We start from the raw sequence: 12,046 nt of genomic DNA, 5'->3' as shown, positions 1-12,046 counted from the left end.
CTCAATGTATAAATGGAATAAAGTTTAATATAAATATTAAAAATGCATTTTCATATATAGTAAAGGCAGTCAATCACCAACTTTTGGAACAGAAAAGTTGGGTTTTTTTTAAAAAAGTAAACAGGATAAACATTTTTTGTAACTTCAAATAGTTGTTTGTTTTCTTTGTCTCTTTGTATTGTAATGTGCCTTACCACTTTTAAAGTCTTTTGTCTGTAGTAGAGAAAAACTTCAAATAATGATCTATCCTACAAACAAAATAATGTGGAAAATGGAATTAGTGACTCTTTCTAGGATAACATTTAGTCACAGTCCCTTGTGTCAAGTGATACAGATACACCATTTCTGAGAGGTGGGGTAGCTGTAGGTAAGTTAGTAGCCTGATTTGTCGGTGGTGTTGTAGCCATGATGATTAGAAGCATATGAAAGAGGCAAAAAATTGTGGAGAGAAGTAGAGAAGTAATGTCATGTGGGTTCGTGGTGTTTTTTTTCTTTTGCTTGTGGTTTTTTTGTTTGGTTTTTTTTTGGTATGTTTGGTTTCTTTTCTTTGTGAAGTGCTGTACCTGGAGGAAACAGTTGAGTTCCTTGGGCCGACAGCCCCTTTTCAGACCCAATACAGTTACTGCTTCTAATTCTGTTTAACACCTGGGTGTTTTCTTCAGACACAGCAGTTGGTGTAATAAAAGATCTTACCTCTTTCTGTAAACTTTGCTGAGACACCCAGGTCTTATGTTCCAAAGGAAATACAAAATTTAAGCATATAATTTTGCTGATTTTGATTTCATTAGGGCAAGCTTATTTTTAAAATTGCTTTTATTTTAATACTCTTTTTTTTTTTTCTGAGAAGAGACCTTAACATTTCCAGCACAGGTTTGTTTTAATAAATATTTCTATTTGATCAGAGACATTATGATATAGTCTTTTAGCTTTAGTCTTTTCAAAATTTTTCCCCTGTGAGATTTCAAAGAATGTGCATGAATTCAAGTAGCAGAAGGTGACTGATATAGTACAGTAGCCTCCGACTTGTCTGTCTGTGGGAGAAAGTTTCCGGCTGTGCAGAACAAACAGTTATTTGGGAGACTGAGGATCACATGGTGCTTGCAAATAGGTTTCTGACTGGTTGTGAACAGTAAGGCTTGCGTGTGTTTTCAGCTGGAATAGGTACTGTATTTCAAATGGAAGCAACTTAAGACAAGCGTATTTTCAGTTTTATTTTCCTAGAAATTACCAAATCATTAGATAGAAAACTAATTTCAGGTAGCTGTTGTAATGTTTTGAACATGTTAGAAGGAGGGAGCAATATTTGAAAAGTTACACTTGAAATGCTTAGAATCATAAAAATATGGATTTGAAGGAGACCTGCAGATGTCATTTAATTCTTGAACAGGATTGTCAAAAACTGCAAGCATAGAGGTTCCACAAATTCACTGAATAAATTCTTATGATACTGCACTACCTCCTCGAAAAGATTTTTCCCTTCCTGTCTAATCTGCCCAGGAAACTCTGAAATTTTCACTGTTTAGTGCAAAGGGTTTGACTCTTGTCATTTTTGGAACTGCCCTTCAGTTGCTGGCTGCTATTAGGTTATCCTGCAGCGTGTTCTTTGCCTGATGAAACAAGCTGAGATTCTTCCAGCCTTTCTTTGTGTGTTTTGTGTCCTGCCCCTTGTCTGTCTTGATAGCCCTCTCGGTGCTCCCAACATCCCTCTTGCACTGGGGGGCCCAACACTAGGCACACTGCCTCCTGCTTTGGTAGCGTAGGGAAAATGGCTTCTCCCCAGCCTGCTCCCGCCATCCTCGTCAGGTCGCCTTTTGAGCCTTGCTTGCTTTTTCACAGTGAGAGCACACTGTTGGCATGCATTCGTACTGCTGTCCGTAAGGCCAGTTACACTTCTGTTCTCTCCTAAGTTTTAGACTTAAGAGTTTTAGACCTGGACTAAGTTTCTGGCTTAGGAGAGAATAATACTGTTTTTTCCAGGCACATTTGTGCTTTCTATTTTTGCCCCACACCGGTGGCTATGCTTTTGCTACCCTGAGGTTGCAGTGACCGAAATTAGTTTAGCATGAAGGAAAGCCAGGCATGATTTGCAGCGAGTTGTGTCCACTGCTAGTGAAAGAGTGCACAAATACCATTAAGTCCAAGATGGTAGAAATTTATCTTAAAATAGAAAATTACCAGAGGTAAGGCAATCATTAGCAGAATATTTGGTTGCTTTTGGCAACTATCAAAACCTTTCTGAAATCCTTTTGGAGGTAGAGTGGGTGGGAAGAAAATTCACTTTTCTCGTTGAAAGCAAACTGCACCTCTCCTCACGGGAACAGGTTTTTGATGGCTTACTTGTCGTGGACTAAGAACGCAGTACTGATATTTTTAAATTAAATACCGTTTAGTTTTGTGTTCTTCTCGTAGTTTATTTAGCTTCTGTACTGCATGAAGATGCAGGCATTTCTTTTGCAGCAATGAGAGAGAAAAAATTTGGTCTGGGCATTGTTTCAAACAGCTAAGTAAAGAGCTTTGCTTGTTGTAAACCTCCAGTTAAAAGCATGAAACCATTAGGCACACAAAGGGTTGAGTGGGATGTATATGAAAAGCATTATTATATAACAGCAGCTGTGCAGCTGCATCTGTAATCTTGTATGAAATCGTAGTTACACTTCGGAAAGATGATGCTCTACTTGGTCCTGGACCAAGATGAGTGAGTCCGTGAATAAAAGTTGAAACACTAGGGTTTCTGACACCAGAAGAAGCATAAGTAAGGGGGAACTGACTTAAGGGATGGAGCTCTGAGCAACCTGGTCTAGTGGAAGATGTCGCTGCTCATGGCAGGGGGGTTGGAACCAGATGATCTTTAAGGTCCCTTCCAACCCTTATAATTCTATGACTTAATGATAAATAGGCATGAAGTACTAGCTCGGGTCAGTAGTTTCTCCATGTAAGGGAAGAATACAAAGATATACAAATAAAGATGACAGATTCAAAATAGTTCTTGTACCTCACCTTTCCTGAGCTTCTCATCCTTATTTACATTGCTAACAATGTAGTCCAGCACTAGAAAATTTAAAATCTTCATTATATACTACTATTAGAAGATGCACAGACTATATGTACTCTAAATTAGACTAGCACTTTTCTAATTTAGGCTAAGTAGGGGTGAGGCTCAGTGTCAAGAGTTAGCCTATAATTATCTTTATCATTTAATTGTTTGCATGCATCGTGGTGTGAGTTTGGGCCAGGCCAACTGTTCCTCCACCGCGCAGTACCTAGGCATGGTTTGAGGTACAGCATGAGTGCAATGGATGGTGTGGCTGATACTGTATTATTTGGAGTGTGAAGAATTCCCTCATATAGATACGAGTTGTGCCATGTTAACTTGGCATCAGGACTATAGGGGCAGGTTCTGGCCACTATTACTGTTCACTAGTATAGATCTAGCCTTCTAATGATGCCTCCCTGTGGGCTCTTCCATGACTGAGATATTTGTCTAAGCTTCCAAAAGAAGCAGTGTGCTTATTCACTTGGCAAACAACAAAAAACTGCACAAAGGTCGTTGGTGTCGTTCATGGGAACGCTGCCATGCGTCAGGATGTGTAGTATGTGTGCTTAGTACCTGTGAACATATTGGTGTCTGCATGGCACTGTACCTGGGAGAAATTATTAACTCTGGTGTCTGAAAGAAATATGGATGTTAACTGGTGCAGCGTAACATCGAGATGACTATGCTGCTTCTGGTTGCAGAGTCACTTTCAGGGTATCGTGTCTATATGGTCTTGTGAATATTCATTCACTCTTTATTAATAAAGCTCTTTGCTGTGGCTAGTGAGAATGGTGAAGCACTAGTTGATTCTATTGTTTTAATAGAAATTATTTAAATGAGTTGTGATAAACCTGTGTGAGCTTGAAAAAAATTACTGGAGTTTGTGCGGTAAGACGAGATGAGGAGATTGTTGTCTACTTCGGTATGTTTCACTTCTTTCTATTTTATTTTCAGATTGTCTTCTTGCAGTGTGGCAGATTTGTGGAGTTTCATTCGCAACACGGCCATTACTACAGAACAAGAATACCAAAATTTGGTAGAGATTTCTCATACCACTATCCATCGTGTGACCTGTATTTTGTAGGAGCAAGGTATTATTAAGTGGATTATTTTGTTTCGCTTTTGTTAGCAATGTTTTCTAAGAGTTAAATGAATATTAAAATATCAGAAAAGTTAAAAATTGGAAGAAGTGGCAATTTATTCCAAATTAATAATGGAGACAGGTTGTGAAGAGTGGAAGGGTGGAAAATGTGGGAAGACTTAAGACTAATTCAGGTTCTTGTACAGTTTTAGGACTTTTTCTTTGATTCTTAAACCAGGTACATCCTGTATTTGCAAATTTGTTATAAAATTGCAATTCAGTGTACCGTTTTAAAAAGTGATTAGTGTCTAAGATGTAGTGTAAATCAGAGGAAATCAAAAGATCTTAAGAAAACAATTAATGCATCTTTTCCTTGGAAGAAAGAGCAATTGGTAGGATATTGCAGTGTAATAAATATCTTTGGTGAACATGCACATTTTTCTGTGTATTTTTAACACGGAAGAATAGAAGTGTCATGTTTTAGAATGTGAAGTCTGAAAATTGTGTATTTGGTAAAATTAGACTCTCAGCAAGAATTTTAAACTCCTGCTAACTTATAACAGTATTTTGTGGTATTCATAAGAGAAAGGAGTAATTTTGGGTTTTTCCTTTGTAGTTCTGAAGTATACAGGCTAAATCTGGAACAAGGAAGGTTTCTCAACTCCCTGCAAACTGATGCTGCGTAAGTTGTCTGTAATGTGTGACGTCTGTCTGTCTTCTTTCCACCAGGTGGAAGCAAACTACTAGCATGCTCACCATCAGCATTCTATCTGCATACTGTCCAAACACGTTGTAGAGTTGAAAAGGAACATATGCCGAGTCTGAGCCTCATTTTATTTTATGTTCTGTAATTCTTTGTTCTAGTTTTTATGTTTTAATTGAGTTTTCTTTTGTGGATATCGTAAAATTGCTTAATGTAGACTTGTAGTAGGTATTATATAACTTGATCTTCAGAGCATTTCATTAAAACTTTGCCATTATTGCTCAATTTAGCCATCATACAGAGATCTACCCACGGGGTATGTACTTTCCCGGGCATGTCTTTGTCCTTCTGCTCTTGGAGTAGCCCAGGGAGAATTTTTGTATCTCCAACCTCTGTCTGATTCTTTTGAAAACCCTACCAGAGCAGGAGCTGGCCTGCTTTTATGTGGGGAGAGGCAGATGAGGAGAACAGACTTCACTAGATAAAGCTGCTGGTGGGCAACAGCTGATGCTCAGTGGGTAGGAGAGTTTAATGGACGAAGGAATATTTGGGCAGGCATAATTACAGAAGCTGAGCAGTGGCAAAAAAACCCCAGGAGGATATTGGAGCGGGAATGTGAAGGGTGTTGTGTAAAAGCTGAGTAGGGAGATGAGACTTGAAGTTGTGAAAAGGTTGTAAGGAAGGGGAATTGGATGAGTTATAGAATTTGAGGTGGAGGGTTTTGAATGGAAGAAGTTGGAAGATGCCAGGATGAGTGATATAAAGAGAATTATTTGTGCTTTGGAAAAATTGTTGGAGAAATACAGGGCTCCTAGGTGTCCTCTTGAGAAATAGAATACTTGGGGGAGGGAAATGAAGATGGGCCATTCATCACTATGTTGGAAGTTTAAGCTTCAGAACATAAGTAATTGGGAAGACCTTTTGACATGATGAAGGTGTTTAAGAATATAGTGGAGTGGAGTGATATGGCAAGGCTTGTGGTAGTTGGTGGGTATGGGCAGAGAAAAGTAGTCCTTCAGGTTGGAAACACCCTCAGAGCCCAGCCTCCTGCATGGTCACACTGAATTCAGATGGATTTTCCCAGGGCGTCTTGAAAACTCCAAGGATGGAAATTCCACAGCCTCTATGAGCAATCCATTCCAGTATTCCATTATTCGTGTAGGGTAAAAATATTATCCTTGCATCCAGTTGGGACCTTACCTGTTTGAAGTACTCAGTGCTATCTCTGAAGGCTCCAAATTCTTGGGAAGCTCTTCTTCAGTATGTGAAGCTGCTATTAGGTGGCCATCTCTGCCTCCCTCCAGCTTTTTCTTTTCTAGGCTGAGCAACAGTGTACATGATTACAGAAATCTTTCTAGTTGTTCATATATTAAATTATTCTGAGGTCATTAAACTTGCTGCTTTTTCTGTTTTAGAGAGAGTAACGTCTGTGACATAAATCCTGTACACTACTTGTTTGCTATGGGGACAGCTGAGGTAAATGTTTGCATTCCTTTTATAAAAAGGGCAGTAGTGTTTGTTTCTCTTTTTATGTTAGTTTGCATGAGGATAAGAAGAAATCATGAAAGGAAACTAATGAATTGATTTGATCTCGTTTGCTATGTTAAGTATAGAGCCATTGAACAAGATGACTTTTTAGAGCATAGTGCAGATGCAATTTCTGAGCTACTGTGGTTGCTGAGGTGCTTGAGATTTTGCAGATGGGAGAGAAAATAATGTTATCTTGCTTTACAGTATAGCCATCTGTTAAATCAGCTAGCATGTGTACCCTATTAATCTTCGGAAATTTGGTGTTAATGATTTTGATTCAGATCACATTTTTTAAAAAATATAAATGAAAAGTGTGGAGCTTGTATGCCATTATTAGAAAAAGTCACGTCAACCTAGGAGATTTGATTAATTATTCATAGATTAAATAATTCAGAATTTTATTTAAACATTTTCAGAGTACCAGACATCTGTTGTATAAGCTTGAAACATATTTTCTGAACTGTTTAGGGTAAAGTGGAATGCTGGGATCCTAGAAGTAGGAATCGAGTTGGGCTGTTGGATTGTGCTTTAAGCATTGTGACAGCAGACACAGAGTGAGTAAAGGCTTCCTTTTCAAAGAGTGTTCTTCTGTTTGTTGCAGAAGCTATCCTTCTAGAAACAATTCCTGCTTTGCGTTAAAATGATCTGCCCATGATCTTCTCTTCTCATTGCTGGTGTGAATAAAGGGTTTCCTTAGTCATAAAGGACTCTCTTAGTTATTGACCTGAGTAGTAGTGGCTAGTTTTCTATACAACCACAAACTGTGAATGTAAACAATACAGCTTTTTGAAGTAGTATTTCTGAGTAATATCTGTAAATTAATTTACATTAATTGTCTTAGTCTTTTTTAATACTAAAAAAAAAAGTATTTGCAGCCTTTATTGAAAGGGTGTCTAACTCTAAGTATTGTGCTTTGCAGGATAGATGGTTTACCATCCATTTCAGCACTGAAATTTGATGGAACTTTGAATGTGGCGGTTGGCACATCTACTGGACAGGTAGACTTAACTTCATCTACAGCAGTTCTTAGGAGATGCTGTTCTTGCAGTTGCCAGTCTGGGTCTGTCATACGTTGAGTGCATTTATTGTAATGTGTATATATGTTAGTACAAGTATTTGTAAGAGCATAAATTATATGTATAGAGTCATAATAGTAATTCTTAAACTGCAAATTAATTTTGTCAGATGGTTTTGCTCTTCAGAGTACCATAGGGACCACTTAAAATCATCGCACCCTACATACTATAGAACTTCAAATTCTGCAGTTTTCTTAGAACTTAAGAGTCAAGTATGCAGCGAAGTTGCTGCTTTTTGAGACTTTATCAGTACCATCTCAATGCAATATATATGCTCTCCCTTATCTTGATGGTGGCTAAAGAAGCAGAAGTGATTGTCTTTCAACTATGTTACTGTATTATCTTTCTATAAGGGATCATTTTGATTAATTTATTCATTGTTATGATCATATTGCATATGATAGAGTTAAGGTCTTTCTCAAGTTCCTTAGGAAACTTTGGAGATAAGAGTGCCGATTTCTGGAAGACAGGGCCTGTACTCTCTGCCTTCCTTGAAATAAAAAATTACATTCTGTGATGTTTCACTAGTGAAAGTGATACTCGCTGAATGTGGAAGAGAGTCTGAAAACGTAAATCTTGTAAGAATAGCTCAAGAATCTGAAAGTGAAATATTAGCAATTAAGAAATAGTAAGAGCCTTGAAGACAGTTCATTTTTCAATAGAAATTATAAAAGACTAGAAAGATGGTGAGCTCTTAAATTTGATTTTAATTTTACTAGACTGAAGCATTCTGAGGTTTAAAATACATTGTCAGAATAAACTGGACTCATGTAATGAGCTGGTTTCAGAATTCAAAATGTTTTTTTTTACATAAATCCTGTCCATGTATTTAAGTAAAAAAATCTCAAGTTTAGTTAGATCTTTGGTGAAGATCTGGTGCATGTGACTTCCTCTCGATCTTACAATATTGTAAGTTTGATCTGTCTCTTATTCAAGGTTTTATTATATGATCTCCGGTCTAGTAATCCATTAATAGTCAAAGATCACCACTACGGCCTGCCTATTAAGTCAATTCAGTTTCAGCATCAGCTGGATTTAATTATCTCCGCAGATTCTCGAATCATAAAAATGTGGAACAAAGATACGGTAAGTGTTTTTTTATGTTACTGCATTCAGGTTTGTTTTTTTTTTTCTATGCAGCTTGAATAATAAAGCTGAAATTCAGTGTAGGAAGTTGGGTTATTAATGTGTCCTAATTTAGATAGCATTTTGTCCTGTCTGACGAAGTAAACCAACATCTGGGAAGTTATTCAACAGCCTGTCAGGTATAAAGATACAGTCTTAAGTACTTTTTTTGCTCTGTGTACATGTCTGCCTAAGATGCTTCTTGCAGTAGAAGGATTTAAACATAAAAAGTAGTATCTTAGCCATTGCCCTGGATTGTGTATTTCTCACAGTGTGGTTGAGCACACCCAGTTATGATTTCTCATTAGAGAAAACACGGTCGTTCCAATTCCCTGCTCAAAGAAGGGCGAACTTCAAAGGTAAATCAGTTAGTTTATGACCTATTAAAATCAGATACTGCTTATTTGCACAGAAAGCTATTTGGATATTGAAGCAGATACTGTGCCTACATCCAAATAACAGTATGTAGTATGCTGTATTAATGGATTATGTTGCAATAGGCAACATCTTTATCCCTGGCTTTAGTACCTCTAAGTGAAGTTGAAACATGCTCCATCTGTGCTTTTCTAGCTGTATAGTGAAACATATCAAAAGCGGTTACAGTAGTTCAGAGGCACTTTTTTCTGGTTATTTCAGGCAGTCATTTCTCTATTGTTGTGCTTCTTCATGAACTTTCAACAGCCTCTTTTATTTTTTCTGTGATCTCAAGCAGTTTTTTGTAAGCTCCTCTGCAGTTATTTTTTATTGTTTAAAAGAGCAAATAAATTACTGGTTATTATTTAAAACGTCTGCAGTGGCCTCTCTCCATTTTTCGTAGGTATATGTATTTCCCTCATTGAGCATGAAACACTGCAAGGTTTGTCAGGTGGCCTCTGCAGTGGGAAAAGGGAGGGTTTCTTACTGCTGGAAGGCAGAGATACGGTTGGACTCTTTCCTAGAGTGTGTTCCAGCTGGCTCCACCTCTCCCAGATGTTGGTTCCTGACTATCTCTGGCTGGGAACCAACTGCAGAGGCAGACTGCGGGGTGGAGAGCATATGGCTTTGATACCAGAATAGCCCCATGCTGAGACGTGCCTTGGGGTGGGGAGCGCGAGGCTTTTGTCTGCTAAGACCCGGGTGGGGGAGGACTCTCATTAATCATCGGGGAGAGACCAGAGGTGGGTGGGGTAACAGCATGTAACTGGGAGGGAAAGGAAGGGCCCAGAAAGGTAGGTGGGATTGCTGCAGGGAAAGAAAAAAGAGGAACAGGATCAAAATTTGCTCTGTTCCTGTCCTGCATTTAGAACCGTATAGGCATGTATTCTCATGCTTCAGATCCTGTGGCCCAGTTCTTAGAGACTCTTCCTTTACTGGCTGTCTTGCATGTTGGCTTAGAAAAACACCTGTATTTTGTCTGGGTTTTTCAGACTCTGTTCCAATTCTTTTTTTTTTTCTTTTTTTGAGAATGTTGTTTCCTGTTTTTACTCTTCTCTGAAATAACCTTTATAACTTCAATTCTGATCTAGGCTAGATACCACTGGATGCTTTTACTACTTCTATTTTATGTTTAGACCTCTTTAATGCTGAGTTTATAAATTACAGATAAAGTGCTGAGCTATATTTCATTTCATGTAGACATGAGCAGGGTGGAGGAACCAAGCTCCAGAATCACTTTCCAGTCCCAATCCATCATTTCAGCTAATGATACTTGCCAAAATAAAATGATTTAAAACTACCACATTCAGACTTGAACAAAAGGAGGGGTGTGCTGGCAATGTGCCATAAACTTATAGACCTCACCTCCCTTTTGCATAAAATAAAGCAGATTTGACACACGAATTTTCAATGCAGAAGTGTGAGCTGAGAAATTAGAAGTGCCAGTGTACATTGCTATGTCTTCAATAACCAGTAGGCTACACTTCTTTATAGGAGATAGATCAGAGACAAAATACAAGATTGAGTTCCTGTGTTATGTTCAGATGCTTTAAGAGCATCTTACTGTTCTGCAGAATCTGTTCCATCTTTGTTCCAGCACATTTCTTAGCTTCTAAAATGGCTATTCTTAATGTTTAGATTTACTAAATTTAATTATATTTTTTGGATTTCTTGATTATGTATTTTCTTCCTACAACTTTAGGGGAAGATATTTACTTCAATGGAGCCAGAATACGATATCAATGATGTATGCCTGTATCCAAATTCAGGTACGTTAGATATATTAATGTCTTAGTTCAAAAGGGAAAGCTTGTGTTAACTCAAGCTGTGGTCTTTTTTCTGTTTGGGTGATACGAATTAGGTCCGCTTTCCTCCTTACGACAGAACTAGGAAAGAATGGTTACTGGTCAGTTAGTGTCATTGTTTCCTCTGCATCCGTATGAAATCGGAGCCTCGTTGCAGTTGGGAGCTGCTCTGCTGTCTGTTGAGTGATTGACCTCTTTTGCCCTTTCAAATACCTGAAGTGTTTTGTAAGAACAGGAGTTTTGGCCTTTTGTCTCAGCTAAGTCCCAGATGAGTTAGAGCGTGCTTTCTAGAGCTAGGAAAAATTTCTTTACAGCAAATTTACAAATTTTTATGAATGTTTACGACTAATTGATTTTTTCCTTGTTTGAGATATAGCACTTACTGTGCCCTCCCTAAGATTTAATACTTTGATTTTAAGTATGGATTCCTAAGTGCACGGATCTGCACAGATGCTTTTTGTGACTATTTTCAAATTTGCCGTGTTTCATGTTATGTTCAGAGGTGAAAACTGAGGATCAAAGTTTCCAGATCCTATCTTATGAGTAAAAATGTGCTACAAAGTGGTCGTTGTATGTGTGCATGTCCTTGGTTGTACCTCAAATTGCAGCTGGCCTTAATCTTCCCTGCTTGATCTGAGTTGCTTCATTCTGAACTAGTATGTGTCACCTGCTTCCTTTTTAGAAATCAATACTGAAAAAGATGCAATAAAAATTAGGGCCACTAGGATGGCACAGGACAAAATTCCTGATCCAGAGAATGCCTGTGTTGCAAACTCTGCTGTTATCCTCACTTTAGAGAGAGGTAGCAGTGAAGACAGGGTGACTTGGATTTGATTTGTACTAGCAGCTCAAATTCAAGATTGTAGATAAGTGAGTTTGGGATTTCGAACGAGTTAAAACTTATCTTGACTTTTCTGCCAACTTCATTTAAGAATGTGTCTTTTTTTTTATTTTTGTAAGCTGAGCACTTAAGTACTGGTCCCTACTGAGATGGTGGGCATTTTTGACTTTATGCAGCAGCAAAACTGTAATGGTCTGCGGGCGCTTGCTGATGAAAATAGTAACTTTCTTCCATGCTACTCAGGTTTAGCCCCCTCTGAAACAGACTGGTGTTTTGCTACTTAGGAATTGGGCTAGGCTTTTGTGAGCCCTCAAAAAGGCATCAATACCACTTATATTTGCGTGCCATATATTTGTTTCTCCCAGATCAAAGTGCCAGAAATAACGTAAGCAAAGAATCGAAGCCTGCCAAAGCAGGGACTTTACGGCATGGCCATC

At 38.2% G+C, this 12,046-nt stretch overlaps 1 protein-coding gene across 1 annotated transcript in view; it reads left to right on the top strand.

Annotated features, from left to right (window-relative positions):
• NOL10 (nucleolar protein 10) overlaps window positions 1–12,046 on the top strand; it is a 51,104-nt gene that overhangs the window by 4,312 nt on the left and 34,746 nt on the right. Inside the window, exons 6-12 of the mRNA XM_075414837.1 lie at window positions 3,989–4,125; window positions 4,732–4,797; window positions 6,234–6,294; window positions 6,817–6,902; window positions 7,268–7,346; window positions 8,361–8,510; window positions 10,666–10,732. Of these exons, the coding sequence (XP_075270952.1) occupies window positions 3,989–4,125; window positions 4,732–4,797; window positions 6,234–6,294; window positions 6,817–6,902; window positions 7,268–7,346; window positions 8,361–8,510; window positions 10,666–10,732 (646 nt within the window). The remainder of the gene's footprint in view (window positions 1–3,988; window positions 4,126–4,731; window positions 4,798–6,233; window positions 6,295–6,816; window positions 6,903–7,267; window positions 7,347–8,360; window positions 8,511–10,665; window positions 10,733–12,046) is intronic.

This window comes from Opisthocomus hoazin, chromosome 2 (assembly GCF_030867145.1).
Source record: "Opisthocomus hoazin isolate bOpiHoa1 chromosome 2, bOpiHoa1.hap1, whole genome shotgun sequence".
Lineage (NCBI taxonomy): Eukaryota > Metazoa > Chordata > Aves > Opisthocomiformes > Opisthocomidae > Opisthocomus > Opisthocomus hoazin.
Note: the sequence above shows the minus strand (reverse complement) of the source record. Positions and strands in the feature narration are given on the sequence as shown.